The sequence below is a fragment of the Pyxicephalus adspersus genome, chromosome 2, assembly GCF_032062135.1.
Source record: "Pyxicephalus adspersus chromosome 2, UCB_Pads_2.0, whole genome shotgun sequence".
NCBI classification, from domain to species: domain Eukaryota; kingdom Metazoa; phylum Chordata; class Amphibia; order Anura; family Pyxicephalidae; genus Pyxicephalus; species Pyxicephalus adspersus.
The window spans coordinates 125683277-125699638 of record NC_092859.1 but is presented as its reverse complement, the minus strand read 5'-3'; the positions used below and the strand labels follow the sequence as shown (position 1 = coordinate 125699638).

At 37.9% G+C, this 16362-nt stretch overlaps 1 protein-coding gene across 1 annotated transcript in view; it reads right to left on the bottom strand.

Annotated features, from left to right (window-relative positions):
• Positions 1-16362, bottom strand: part of ADAM10 (ADAM metallopeptidase domain 10) — a 93128-nt gene that overhangs the window by 23686 nt on the left and 53080 nt on the right. The window contains exons 3-6 of the mRNA XM_072402319.1: positions 9707-9825; positions 7490-7648; positions 1712-1815; positions 37-189 (exon numbers count right to left, since the gene is read on the bottom strand). Coding sequence (XP_072258420.1) covers positions 37-189; positions 1712-1815; positions 7490-7648; positions 9707-9825 — 535 coding nt within the window. The remainder of the gene's footprint in view (positions 1-36; positions 190-1711; positions 1816-7489; positions 7649-9706; positions 9826-16362) is intronic.

Sequence of the window (16362 nt, the reverse complement as noted above, 5' to 3'; positions counted from 1 at the left end):
GCAGCTGAATTAAATTCTTGTCATAGTAGGTGTTACCTGAGCTATTACAGCTTCTCTTGTTTCTCCATATCGCTTGTAAAAAAGATGATCTGTCTGAATGTAGAGCTGACAAGTATTTTTCTCTGCCTGAGCTGCTCGCTTCTTCCGAAGGATGACCGGACCAGTCTCTTCATGCTCATCCACATGTTCCTAAAATGGTTATAAAAACAATGGTTATCACGTTATACCATTAAAATACTGAAAAGACTAGAAAATACAGAATATTAAAAATATAACATTTTGTAAGCTTAAAATTCATACCGCAATGCACAATGGTGCCATTTATACTGAATGGCATCCTAATGCACCCTGCCAATGGACATGCACTGCAGTCAAACCTAACTCCCAGTGATGCATCAAAATGTATTTTTTTGCAGGGTCCTGCATTACAAAATGAATAGCACATGTTTGGTGCAGTTCTTTAGCAATGCAAACAAAACAAAAATTACCAGTATAACAACTGGCCAAAACTTATTCCAAGCCCATTAGATTACATATAAAAGGCTGTAGGATAAACAAGCCCCACCACAGTCCGGCCAGGACTAAAAGAGTATTGATATTATTATTATTATTATTATTATTATTATTAAACAGGATTTATATAGCGCCAACATAGTATGCAGCACTGTACATTAAATAGGGGTTGAAAATGGCAAACAAATACAGTGACACAGGAGGAGAGGACTCTGCCCTAAAGAGCTTACAATCTAGGAGGTGGGGGAATGAACACAGAATAATAATAATAATAATAATAAAAAAAGGGGGGGGTTTAAAACCACCCGTCAAAAAAAAAAAAAAGGGTTGTATATTGTTGGCTATGATGGGTTAAGTTGGATGAAAACTACTGTTACTTTGCTACCCTAACCTTCTGTCCAGATATGCCATATGTGTTGAGTTACAATAAACTCTTTAAATTAGGCTTCAGAGCCTCTGTAATATGTAATCCTTCACACTAGGGAGAAACTCGTTCCCGCTCAATCACAGGTGCCGCCATCTTCTTTATTTTGATCTTGGCTATCTTCATTGGCCAGGGAGGCATGACGTAACTCCCACAGTCCATCAATTCCTAGCACCCACGGGGGAAGCCGAGATGTGTGAATTTGTACAGAAGAGACAGCAATCAGGCAGGTAAGAGTGCTTACTGCAGAAGGGACATTGTCTATCTCAGGGGTGGGCAAACCTTTTCAGTCAGGGGCCACATAATAAAATTTGAAAAGGGGGCTGGGCCGATGGGAGAGTGGGCGGGGTTATGCCATCATGACGCCACTGAACGTGATGTCATGATGGAATAACCCCGGCCACTCTCTCATCACAGATCTGAGCCTCCAATGGGAGAGTGGGCGGGTTGTGTGCAGGGACACAGCCCGCACACCTCCACGAGCCAGGACGTGTCCTGCGGCTCTGGTCAGTGTGCGAAAATTACCTAAAGTCTAAAAAAAATAGCCCTTAGATACATTTAGAAATTATCAAAAATTACCCCCCACAGTCTAAGTTTGTAAATTTTAGATTAACCCACATTTAATTAACTATATTAAAAAAAATCAGCTGCATAAGGGCAGAGAGCATTCCTCAGCATGTACTTATCATTTAAGCATCACAAGGCATAGTGGCCAATTAGTACTTTAATGCAATGAAGAAAAAAAGTAAAAAAATAAAAAACATCAGGCCTTACCTGCTTTTCCGGTGCAGCTTGAGCCGACATCTGATATAATTTCATTCTTTCAAAAACAGAGTGATCTGCACATCCCCCCTGAGCTCCATATTTATGAGGATACTCTGGAAGGAAGAAATTTAAGGAGGTTACAAAACTCCCAAGGCTCAAAGAGCTTTTGTTGAAAACTCATTAAACGTATCCTAAATCACTATTGGTAGGAAACTTTCTATCTATGAGATTAATCACAAATTCATCTTGTGGTAGAAAAAAATATTTTCCAATTTAGAATTTTCTAAATACATTCAGAGTAAAATAAAAACCATGTGAACTTTTAGGTGATTGGTTAAATAAATGAATAGTACATAAACTGTTTATTAAGACTGAATTCTGCTTTACAAGTTTCAGTCCCCTATTTTTGCTGGACAACAAATCAGTGCAATCATACTACAGGACTAGGATATAGTTGCGATACATTCCTAGGTACACTCATTGGCCACGTTAATAGGTACACACATTCCACTGCTTGTTATTGCAATTACCTAAATCAGATTTTACCCAAGTTGGCATGCTTTTTGGTGCCAGATGGGCAGGTATGAGTATTTCAGAAACAGCTCATCTGCTGGGACTGTCATGCACACCCATACCAGTGCCTCAATGGACCACTGGATAAAATGGGGTTCAAACCAGATAAACGATCCACTCACAATGTTTAATTTTATATATATATATATATATATATATATATATATATATTAAATAGGTATATATCACAATTTTTATTGATCATGTTAGTGTTTTTTATAGTTTAGATTCCTAATTTTGATCATTTTATTGTTTACTGGCAGCTGGAATAAGCATATTATATTATAATAATAATAATAGCAATACACTTCTACATTGAAGGAAGACATAATGTGGCATTTACACATGCAGGTTCAGTCCACACATAGAATACAATTTACAAAAGCCAAAATTAGCAGTCTGTACTCTAGATCAGCGCCTCTCATCCTTTTTAACATGAGGGAACCCTTGAAATAACTTTCGGGCCCTAACAAACCCCTGCTATAATTACTATATCCACAGTTTATAGCACATTCTTTCCACCGGTCACTATATCACCCTTACAGATGGCCAAAAGGATCATCGGTGTCACCTAAACTGACCTAAGAGCAACAAATTGTTCAAGGAACCCGTAAAAACCTCTGGAGGAACCCTGGGGTTCAACAGAGCCCACCAACAAATCAGAAAGCACTCCTGATCCTATCCTTTTAATGTAGGTAGAAGATGTTCTGCCTTTCATCCAATATTGTAGACAAGCTCTACATAGAACCCACTAGCAAAAACGGAGAGGAATGAGAGGGCATAGAAAAATGATTAGGTAACAGGAGCAAGAAAAATCACTAAACAGGGAGCAATACAAAAGATGAAGATTCTAGCTTTACTTTAGGTTGGATAAAAGGGGGGGGGGATGAAGTTTTCATGTTTCCAAGGTTGTCTGTCTTCCTGTCCTATTGTCCATGTAACAAAGGTAATAGGATCCCCAGTGAAAAGTTGTGCTGAAAATGGAGGAGTTAACCCCTCACACCATTTAACACAAAACTAAAATGAACATGAAAAAACAATTAAACGTTAGCTGCTTAAACTCAATGCCTATGAATGCAAAAATCACAGGGCAAATTGTTGTGTTAACAAGCATTTCCTTATTCATTTATGAAAAAATCCTATTGGCTTACAAATGCTAAAATAAACCAAAACACAACCCAAGGTGAGATTAAAAGATTATTCGGTGGCAAGAAAAGGTCATCCACACAATTTATTTTGTAAAACCCAAATTAAATAATTTATAAACTGCTACACTAAGCAATGCACGGCTGCAGAGTAGAACAAAGTGATGAACTTGCACACAAAGAGCACTGTGGACCAACTTTACAACCATGGCATTTTTAAGTACTCTCTATATCTTAACACAGGAAGAAGGGGAAAAAAAGCCACTGGTTAAGTGTACAAAGAAAACATTAGCACAAAACAGTACTGTGGAATCGCAAAGGTGTATGTCTCTGCTCACACACACAAGTCAGAGGATTATGGGGCATACATGCCGGTGACTTTGTAGAGTAAATGCAGAATTGCATGCAAGTAAAATGTTATATTAGAGTAAGAAGGCATGGAGGCCAGACATGCTTCCTGACTGCTCTCTGGAATAAAGCTAGGAATAGCAGTATCTGAAGGCACCTATTAGCTCCCCGCTCTCCATTATGCTAAGAACAAAATCTCCAATTGAGTCATCAGCCTATTACTACTACTTACAAACATCACAAGCTGCAATGACGGATCAGTTGACCTGGGAGACCACATTATTATTAGCTCTAATTGGACTGCTATCCCTCCTAATGATTCTGTCATGGCAACAGCCGATTCCTCCTTTCAACAAGACATCTAAAATAAAGTCCACCCTCTGTGTGCTGAAATGTACAGACATAATAATTAACAATTACTTCCTGTACATCTGATAACCAAAAAAGCTTCCTGAAGTTTTTTTTATGTAGTTGAGAGGGCAATGGCCAGATATGAGAGTTGTGCCTCAGGGATGATATCAGATGAGAATCTGACGTGTGTACAGCTCTCGTCGTTCATGGAGCCGTCCCGGCGGATCCACAATTGATTGTAATACAAGTGAAGGGGGAAGAGTGCGCAATGGGGTGCCACTTCGTTGTTCTCCCCCCTCCCGTCTCCATGGAGCAGAGCAGCGCTGTATGTACAGCGCTCGTTCGGTCTGTTGTTGTTGGAAAGGATTGTGAAAGATCCTTTCCAACAACAATTATTGAAAGCGTCTACGTGGCGTACGTTTTGATGAAGGGGTAAAAGAGGAACCAGGAATGGCAAAATACTTTAGTTGTTTAATTTGTTAATAATGTAAAGTGGAAAGGTTGGAAGTTACTCTTCTTGATCTCATAACTGGTCAAGCAGACCGTTTTTGCACAGTGAAATAACAGATGGCCTATTCACATCATTGAGGCAATGCAATGGCAACTGATGCACTGGCACACACTGTGGCACACTGCTCTAACAAAAGTGCTGCATGAACAGTTCTGGGTCAGTTTGGGTGTGTTGGGCAGTCCATTCAAATCTGGTTCTCTAACTCTCAGCAGCAGACTGGGCTAGTGTGAAAGGACCCTGAACTGCTACAAAAGGGAAATAAAGGCTGGTATAAAAAGAACTAAATGCCTGGATAAAAACAATTAATAAGGCTTTTTTGTTAATTAAATACAGCCAATTTAGATACATTAAGCACTCATTATTTTAGCTTTCTGTGACTCCCCAGCATCACAGTATTCAGACTGGAGAGGGAAGGATGAGTGTGTAAGCCAGTCTAACCCATCCAGTGTAATACACAAGCAGCTCCACCCTTGACCTTCTAACCTCACATTGAAAGTCCTAACTCACCCCAATAGATTTAGTTTTAATGGGGAAGAGGTAAAATGTGTCAGTTTTTTATTCATCTGTGGCCCAACAAAGGAAATAGGATCTCATCACTACTTATTCTAAGAACGTCCTTGGTCCATAAAGTATTTTGGAATCTAACAGTGCTTTAATGAGAAGCAATCAATAATGTAGAAATTACAGAAACCTAGAATGTAGAAAATTCCGAAACGTAGTCTAAAATGTTTTCCTTAAAATAGTTTTAAATTTTTTTTTTTTAATATTAATATAGACAAATGTAGAAAATTCTTCTTCAATCTAATGAGCAGAATTTTTCTTTTAACAACCCAGCAAAAGAAACCCACTGATTCTGTAAGTAGTTGTATTGTCTGGAAGTAGTTCCCCAAGGTATTCTTTCAGCAGGTGGAGAACAGTTAATGGATAACAGTTAATCGCAGTGGGTCAGAACTTTTGTTGCTCATCAACTGAAGAGGCTATCCGCTATCCAGCTAGGGGTCTGATACACTCTTAAAAATTAATAGTTATGGTAGCCTAGTGAATTGTATACAAATTATCACAATGCAAGTCACAAGTTATGCAGTATTTTAAAACAAATTATAAGACTTTGCTGTACAGAGATTAGAGTTGAAAGAGGGGCCTAGTTGCTGCTCTTACTACAGGCTTCCATAGAAAACTTACATAGGGAGAAGATGCAAAAACAGTCACAATATAGAGAGAGGGCAGAGGTCGATTACACTTGTCTATTATCTGGTTTATTACAGAAAGGGGAGCTGTTTATTGTTGGTTTCTAGCTCTGGAAGAAATACATAAAAACACCAATATTTAAGTAAGAATACATATGACTTTTGTATTTAGACAACATTTGTTTAGCCTGGAGTTCAGCTTTAACATATTATACACCACTTGAAACACAAGTAGATGATGTCTAATATTGGCATGCTTTGGAGCAAAGATCAAAGATTGATAATAAAGACTATGAAAACCAGTACCAAAGTGTGAGCTGAGTTAATTTACCTCCTAAAGAAGGATTTGCCTACCTTAAATTAAATAAAAAAAAGGATTACTGGAGTGCAAAAACATGACAATTAATCTAAAATCAAACACAGCCCTCCAGAAATGGCAATTACCTTTGGTACAACTTTAGTGATCAAACAGAGGTCCTTGTGGGCACCGCAGAATAGTAAAACAAAATCTTTTTCAAGGCTCACTTGTATTTAAGAACATAAATATTTTATTATCCGCCATATGTCAGCAGTGTCAGTCAATGTTACTACATAGATACTGCATCAACTTACTAAAATGAAAATGCCAGAATGGAGAAGTTTTAGTGAAGTTTATCATTGAATAATTAGAATGATAACAAAAGGCAAATCTGAAGCTGTGGTTTAGGAAAAACACTCCATGGGGCTACAGCAGAACCATCTGGCTTAGATTCAAAACAGGACATATTACAGACTTGTAGGGATATAGCTTCTAAAATATAAATGCTTCCCAATCAAAAGGTTATTGTGCAAAGAAAAAAAAATGTAATGCTCACTATAATGAGTTAAAGTCAAAACACTGATACTTCTGAATTTCCTAATTTCATTTGGAATCATTTTGGCTTTAGATTCAACTCTATAAACTTCTACCACTTTTTTCTGGAACATAATCTCATTCCTAACCCTCACTGTATACGATAGGCTTATTCCTAAAACCTGGCCCTAGGACCTAATAATCTAACCACAAGACTCAACTACATTCCTAACTGTAGCCACTTACCTTATGACCAACCATACAATAGCTAGGCTTACTTGAAGCTCTTTTCCATATGATCATATCATTCAAACTGAAATGGATCTTCAAGGATCCCAACAGAAGTAATAAAATCTAAGCTTCGTTTTAGCATGGGACCCTACCTGCCCCTAGCAGAAAATAAATAAAACAGACTGCAAATAAAGCGGAAAAAATAAAAAATAAAAAATAAAAAAAAAGGAAAGAAAAAATCTGTACAAAGGCATTCTGCCATACTGGACAGTATTTATTTTAATGATTTGGTTCTGATTTGGTTCTGATTTGGTTTCCCCCCCCCCCCCCCCAAACTTTAGTGTGCAGGCACAACTACAAACTCCACAAAAGTGAATGAGAAACTCCATCATTCCTTAATCTCCACAAAGATCACTTCTCTAGCTTTTTACAAGCTTTTGGGATATGCGAGTTCTGAGATTTGGGAGGAGTTCTGAGATTTTCAAGTTAAGTCCATGTTAAAATAACCTATAGGAGTTCTATGTTTTCTGATTTCATAAACTGAAGTACCATTATGAAATGGTACCACAACCTTATATGTCAATAATACATAAAGCACACAATACTTACTAACATCATCCTCATGATACATGACAGAATGAAATGAATTGGCTCGGTCCTTAAAATATCTCTCTGCTGGCTCCACATAAAAGGTGCCTTGAGGCGTCTTAATAAAGCCTTCAAACCTTCCGTTCAATACAGATCCATGACTCATGGTTCCTTGTTCCCCTGTTGAAACCAAACATAATATTTCAATATTAAAAAAAAAAAACTTTTTTTAAAGGACGTACAAATGTGTTCTGGCAAGGTTTAATTAAATATTTAGAAACATTGTGACTGATGAAGAAAGGGGTGCACATTTATGTACATATGAAAACCATTTACCAAGAGGTGCATGGACATACCTGCAGCAGCCTAAGAAACATTCTCCATACAGATGACTGCTAGGCCATTCTGATAGGGAATGCGCCAATACCTTAGGATACAGTTTATTGTTAATTTCAGTCTCTCACACTTACTGGCCCATTACTATAATGGGAATTTTTGCTTGCCAGTATATGCTGGGAGGGATTAACACTATTCATTCAGCACCATTAGGAAGTTTTGAGACAATTGACAAAACAGCTGAAGATTTAGCTTGGCCAGAAAGGCCTCGGTGGCTGCTGCAGGTATGTGGAGGAACCTGTAGATACCGGCACTTTCTTTCTGCAGCAGACTCACCTTTCTCTTTTTAAGGTACACCTGTAAAACAAAAAGTATGTGGTCTGCTTTTAAAAGCCTTCTAATTATGTTGGTTGCTTTACTGTTACTAGCCTATATGTTTCTGAACCACTGACCTGGAACCAGCATGCCGTAAATAAGAGTCAGAATTCCTTATTTATATAGTAGTTCTATATCAGTATTTCAGAAAGCTTTGAAGTCAAAGATTCAGCTAGACAACCAACATTCCTAATGGCTCACGCAGACGAACGTTTACGTCACACTTGGCCTTTTCCATTAGAACACAGGGTCGTTTAAATGCATGAGCTGACAATGTGTTTGACCCGTTTTTCCCTCAATAGGACCTGCAGCATCCAAAGAAACACAAAGCAAAACCATTCCATTGAAGTCAATAAGAACCTGCTGACACAGGTTTCAAACATCATACACAAGAAATCAATGTTGACAACCTTTATAATTGTTTTATATGTACTTTTATTTAAAAGCAAACAGATTTATATCAGAGTTATATGTATTAGGTTTCCCTTTATAGTTGTGTTGTCTACATTTTATCTTTTTTTCTTTTTTTTTTTTTTTAATTAAGAGACATTAACTTTAAATTTCCCATATTCAGTATATTCTAGGATTTAAAGTGTAGAGACTTTCTTTTCAGTCAGTCTTTGGTCAGTATCTGTATGGGGAAGGACCTGTTGAGCTTCCCTGAAATCTTGTGAGCCAATAACTGCCAATGGTTTTTTCAGATGATGAATGTTATATTGTTCTATGGGGACCACAAAGCCTCAATGTTATGGATATAGAAAAAGGTCCATGGGCCTATGTTTACTGTCAAATACAGAATCCCTTTAAAAAAAAAAAAAAGGTCATCCTAATTATGGAACATGGCAAGGCATATAAACTAGGATTGCATGCCGAGATCATCTATTTTAATATAAGGATTCAAGAGGCAGTAAAATGTTTATTTCATTAAAGAGGATAAGAAAAAGATCATAAAAAATGCACACAAACGTATCAGAAACAGAACAATAGCAATAACTGTGGGTTTTCTTACCTACCCAACTCCTTATTTTCCCTGAAACTAAAGAAATGCTGGAATGACACAGCCTATAGACACCAAGCTCTAAAAACTGCCAGTTTGGCACTGGCCTGTAATATGTGATATGAGATGTAAGCAGCACAATAAGATACCTGAATAAGTCCAGAGTGAACCTTTTTCACTGTACCAGCTTACACTCCTGGCTTTTATTTCAGGCATATAGCACACACCATCAGTTTTACTAATCGTTGCATTTGATTACATAGCACTCACATGTTCCATTTTTATTCATAGAAAGTCATTTGCGTACAGGATCTTACCATTTTAGGTTCCCACAACCATTGTGACATTACAAAAGTTAGTGTTTATTAGTCTGGAAGGCTATAAACTAGTTTTTTCAATTTTGGTATTAAACCAGAACACACGAGAGTAAGAGCAACATACAAACTCAGCTAGCTAGTATGCCACCACACTGCTAATACAAAAAGTGAAACTATGTGCAGTTTAAAAGTGGAAAATCCAATGCAACTCACCAAAGATCTGACCGCTGTATATATGGGATGTATCATAATTCATAGTTTCTCCTCCCATTTCTAGCTTGAAGTCAGGAGAGAAAAGAGATGTATCCCTCTTCATCCGAAGATTAAATTGCCTGTAACACAATAAATCATGAAATGTTCAGAAATAAACAGGACAGTGTATTTATGTTCAACAATCTCATTAGACACAACATGTCTTGAACATATCATATTTGATAAAATTCTGAGTTGAGCTGAAGATATTACTGGGACACAATATGAAACAATACATTCCTATAAAATCAGGTATGTGTTACAGGAATAAGAGTGCAGTTCATACACAGGCAAGTGTTACAAGAATCAGTAGAGGAAAGCTTTGGTGTCTGTTAGGGAACACTGCAGCAGGGAAACAAAGCAAACATCCAATCTGGTAAAAGGACATTTCCAGCACAGAAAACAGTCCCAGATACCAGTAAAACTTGACAGGGGTTCTAAACATTTCCCCATTCCATCCAAAACACTTATAGGAATCTTTGAAATAATTTTCAGGTTTTCATGGAACCCCTAAAATTATTAAATGCACAACTCGCAGTATATTAGTGTGGTGGTCAGTGGAGGAACGCCTCCTACACTGCAGGTCATTGGGAAGAATGTCATCCTTACAGATAGCCAAAAAGATAATAGGTGTCACAAACTGACCTGAGAGGCACATTTTGGTCAAGGAACCCCTAGCAACCTCTGGAAAAACCCTAAGGTTCCACAGAACCCTGGTAAGGAAACACTGGGACAGACACTGTGACAAAGTTCCTCCTTTTGCAGTGAAAACCCTGCTCAACTGGGGTTTCTTGAGTAATGATCAATTTGTACCACCTAGGTCAGTTTAAAGTGGCACTAGTGATCTGACATCCTTCCCACTAGCCAGCAATGTAAGAGGCATTCTTCCTACTGAACACCAAACTAATGTGCTGTGGATTTAGTAGTTATAGTGGGGCAGTGCTCAACCCAGACATTTTTTTAAGATGGATGTCATGAAATTGTAGGTGGGTGGTGGCCTCTGTACTGTGATCCAACTTATCAGTAACAACACAAAAATAGGTATGTGGTTACTGAAAAGTGGTGGGTGGTGCACACAGCTAAAGGGGGCTGAGGAGAGCACTGTAGGGATTCTCTGAACACCTGAAATTTATTTTAAGCATTCCCCCATGAGGTAAAGAAACACTACTTTGGATAAAGAAAGCATAGCCTTGTCTACAGAACCTTAGAAAAAAATCATGTCAAAGCCTTAGTCCATTCCTCCCAGCAATGTCCAGCAAAGTTTACAAGTAATCCAGCTTCCTAGCTGCAGTTACCATTTTTTCATTGAAAATTCTGCATCCCTCCAACTGGTGACATCAGATGTTCTTTAAGTACCATATTTGTTGAATATAAAATGCTTACAGAGCAATTACTTTATATAAAATAGCTGTCAAAACATATCTATTTTGTTTTGGTGCTTGAAAAGGATGTAAACAAACTTGTGTATTGATAATAAATATTGAGGACAGGTACTGTAACCTTTTACTTTTAGTAGATTTCACCTCAAATGAATAAAAATAATAAAAAAAGCAGTTTCCCTATCTGTCACACAACTAAACAGCTTCTGCTACACCATCCACATCTATGAAATTTAGATGCATCATCTTCATAGGGAGTAAAAGGTTTATTTCATCACCTGACAGAATTCAAAACATCTCAAACAAAAGCTATGTGGTGACACCAGACAAAAAATATTGCAGTCAGGCTATGTAACCGTTTAGTCAAACATGAACATTTGCTTTGAAATTCAGGAGACGCAGCGCGGCCTACCTGCAGACTGACACGAATGTTTCAGAATGACATTAACCTTTTGCAGCTGGCTGCTCCACTGAAAAATCAGAATGGTTACAAATATACTTGCTTCTGAACATGGCGGAATCTAATAATATGGATCCCGGCCAGGACACTATGGGCATGGAGTTTAAATGTTATCCCTGCGTTTGCTTCCTTTGGGTACTCCGGTTTCCACCCACATGCCAAAAACATGCAATTAGGTTAATTGGCTTTGCCTCAAAAATTGACTTTAGACTATTACTGAAATATGACTATGGTAGGGACATTAGACTGTGAGCCTATATGAGTGACAGTGATATGACAAACTTTGCAGAGTGCTGCATAATATGTTGATGCTAGATAAATACTGTATTATAATATTAATAATAATAATAATACAATGGCCATACAAGCCTCTGTTCATCTCAGGTAAAGACCACACCAAAGAAAAAGTCTGAAAACCCCAACAAGTCTGAAATGGTCTATGTAAAAGCTCAGATAAAATGGTAGTTGTTGGATGAATAGACGTCACACTGTGACAAACCTGTGGCTCAGAGCCTGATGTCCTACACTTAGTAGGCCGGTGCCTGCTCACATCTTCCTCCAATAAGGACATGGCTTTTGTTGGCAAGTTACAAGATATAATATACTGCTACCAGCTATAGCAGAGCAAAATGTTTTTTTTTAATATTTCACAAAGATGGGTAAATACTGCAGAAAAATGGTGATATTGCTTAAACTGGGTCTCAACTTCGTGACAAGAAGCACTTTTTCAAGATGCCCACCCCTGTGCGAGAAGACATTCAGTAGGACAAAAAAAATCACACACACACTATCCATGGCGTTGCATCGGTGCCTAGTTAAATATTAAACAATATGCACAATGCATAGTAAACCGTGCATGCAGAGCAGGGTGAAGGGCAGGAAATATGTGGCAATGCAATGTGCTGTAAAGGTGCATTTGGAGTGCCTTTAGGAATAATGACAATGTAGCACATCAATGCATATGCTGTGTGTTGCAGTAATGCACCTAGGAACGTGTAGGCCCACCTTTTAACAAATTTGCATACAATCTGAAAGTCAAGTACACTAATGTGTTAGAAATTGGACATAATGACAGCAATATTACAATTGCAGTTACATTTTAGATGAGGCTAAGGTCAATCTGTCATTCTAAGCAGGTAAACTTTTGTATAAACAAGAAAACTGAGACAAATATTGAGCTGCCTGTAAATACAGAAGCATATACATAAAAATGTCAATTACAGAAGTCTATGAAACAAAGGGCTATTTGTATAGCGGACTTGTCTAGCCCCGCTTATGTCCCGCGGTTCCAGATTACAGGTACAAAGCTATGAGGTATGGCGTTCCGCCCCACAGAAGACCTCTGCACAGCAGGAGAATATTTCACAATCTACAGGCCATCGGCAACAGTAACACTCAGAGCTGCCATCTCCTCCCAGCTACACAGCATCCATCATATTTATACACAGGCCAGAACACACTGTCAGGTGTGACTAGCTGTAATGAAAACATGAACAAATAGGTGCCAGCCAGATATTATTTACGAGACTGGGTATGGCTTATTGATTTGACTCCAGAAAGGTCAATAAAAAAAAAAAAACTTTTGAAATTGCAGTTGGTGCATTCTATAAAATAATACCTGAAAATATGCTGCAATGTATTTCTCTTCTAAAGAAACTGATTTAAAAGTGAAGATAAGGAAAAATATCATAAATTGGCAACACATGTGCCACAACCCTTCACCAGAACATGGGCTACATGTGGCATTTATGTGGCTATATACCAAATCAGCTTTCTTTTATTATATGTACCCAAATCGTTCCTCACGGTGCAAGATCGGCATCTCTTTACCCTAGGAGGAAAAATGCCCCGGAGATCAGAGCATGCCCATTTTTACTTTATATAGAAGGGTTTAAAGAAAGCTTTAAAGAAAGTAATTTCTTCATCTTGCAGTATGTAATATCCATAAGAAAGAATGCAAAGTTAAGTGCATTCCTGCTTAAAGTAAATCCTATCATTCCTCCTACTATGCCATCAAGCAGTATGTGAACATGGGGGTTGTTTAAGGCTATCTTTTCCCAATCCGAAACAACAGCAGTAATTCCTAATGGTTGATTAGCAATCCTGCAAGATGGATCACTAAAAGTCGGGAGACCGTTGCACAGCTGCTAGATTTTTGACTATTGCATCTGTACGAAGCTTACGTTTTTGGATGTTCTATCCTGAAATTCTAGAGAGCTATAGCATGAATGGAAGATCAATAAAAGGATTGCAACACCACCTCACACAGGTACTGTTAGAAGGGTTGGGTAAAGAGAAGAAACTATCTACTTTAATAACTTATTGCTGTACTGCATACGTTATGCATTAGAAAGACACTGTCACCTTGTCAATTGCATGGTAACGAGACCATGTCTCTGGAAAGTGCATCCCTCCACCATCACTACCTTTCTCCTCGGAAATCTGTGTGGACATCAGCTGTGTTAGCGATCTGGTGACGTATATAGAAAGCAGGAGATGCACCTTCTAGAGACACTCACTTTGTCCTTCATAGGCAGAGAACACCAATAAAGTGGTATTAACTTACCACCATACTACGCCTTTATCAAACCTATTTACTATGGTATAGAGGCCATAGATCAGCCAAGCATAGCAAGAAAAATGTTTTGTACGTTAGGCAATGACAGGAGATCAGCTTTAAAGTAGCAGTGGATACAGAAACTGATAACGTACCACATAACCAAATTTAACAAAATAACAACTGGCTGTGAAAAATGTATTTTCTTTTTCGCAATACTAGTCTATAGAGATGTTTAAATGGCAAAAACAACCCAAGAAGCTACATGGAGCTTCCAAACGTCTGTAAACGTCAAACGCTTGCACAAAAAACAGACGCATTAATTTTGATCTTAACTATTTTGCAAGGCTTTTGCCAGCGTTTAACAATTTAGCGTTTAATAACAAAAATTTAAACGTTAGAGTAGCCAAATTCAACATTAGAAAAAGGTTTTACTAAATGTCTCCAAAAATAAACATAGAAAACCCTTCTGCTAAACATCCAATAACTGCTGTGAAATATGAAAAAATATCTTTCATACATACAAAATTATAACCTGTTTTTAGAGAAATCTCATTTACCAGGCTGATCCTTCTGGAATTGTGGAAATCACAAGGTTGCCTGCAGGAAAACAACTTTACTTTATGTACATGCAAAGTCTTCTCCCTGGGGTCTTGTCATGTGCGGTCCCTGTGGAAAAACTGCTGGCAAAATAGGTTGAGTTTTACCTTTACTGTCAGTTCTCTATTTTTTTCCTCTTTCAAACAAAAAAAAATGTAATTTATGTTTTGAGTCTTAATCACAACTGATCTCTACAGCAGGATCCTTGTTAAAATATATTACAAACTAAAATGTTACAAAACAAAATATTCCTTTACCAGAACATCATACAGATCATACAGGCTTTTATGGGTCTGGTATACAGTTTGGACATGTATAGTTTAGCTTTGTATGTTCTTTTAAAGAGGAACTATACTCTAAACACAAAACAAGAACACACTTACCTTCAATCTTGCAAGGCAGACCGATCACTCCGGGGGTGTCCGGCATTTGGTCCCACGTCGTCCTGGCAACTGTCCCGGAGCCAGCACTCCGGGCGCCGCCATCTTCATTTTCTCTTTTGGGTTCTTCACGTCACCCAACCCAGGCGCGAGATTGGGTGACGTAGGATGAAAAAAAAAAAAATTTGGCCGATCTCACTGGGCATGCGTGTGATCAGCAAATTTTGCTCTTTAAACAAAAAGGCTTCTTCTGTGCATGACCGAGATGATCAGGCATTAGTAGAAGGAGCGCCCAAGAGCCTCCCGGGATGCCTGACGTAGGTATCCCGGGAGGATTTGTGCTCCCATTAATTTGCAGCCGAGAATAAGAGGGCAGTGCTGCAGCCTTTTTTTAAAAAAAAAAAAAAAAAGAATCTTTACCCTTTTATGTAAAGTGAAAATTCTGAGTATAGGTACGCTTTAAGAGAATAATACATTAACTTGTTTAAGGACATGAGGGAAAACATATAATTACAAATTCAATATATTCTTTTATATAGGTAATGTAAATCAGGAGTCATGGGTCAGGTATTAGCAAGAGAAGTGAATGTCGATATCAATAAGGCACTTGCTGACGTACTTAAAAAATAGGCAACAGTCAAATGTTAACCATATCAAGCTGCGTACACACCTCCAATAGTTGCCATTGGAACTGTTTGTGAAAGACTGAAAGATGCATGAACGAGAGCTGTACATACAGCGCCATTTTGCTCCATCAAAGGGGGGGACTTATATCTGTTCATTAATGCAATTAATGAACAGATATACCCAAAATGCCTTAATTATATATTTTATATATTAAAAAGAAGCAAATATGAGAAGTACCTTAAACAGCGACCCCCCCCCCCCCCATACTTTCCTATCCTTTTCCCACATTTCCTTACAATAATTCAAGCAATTTGACTATTAACCCCCCACGTTACATAGTCAAGGTTTTGCTCAGATGCATTTGTTTTATTCAACAGCAGTATGTGTCAAGAGACGTATGGGACTACGCTACTGCTTATCTGCTTTTAAAAAAAAGCTCGCTGCCTTGCAGTCATGTTAATTCACTGACTTTGATTTTAGCTACTTACTAGTGGAAAGCATGCAGGAAACACGGCTGCTTTTTTGTTATCCAAAACTTTCAATCTGCATACTTTTTTTTACAGAGACTTCAAAATATTGAACACTTTATAAACACATTACATACTGGGAAATTA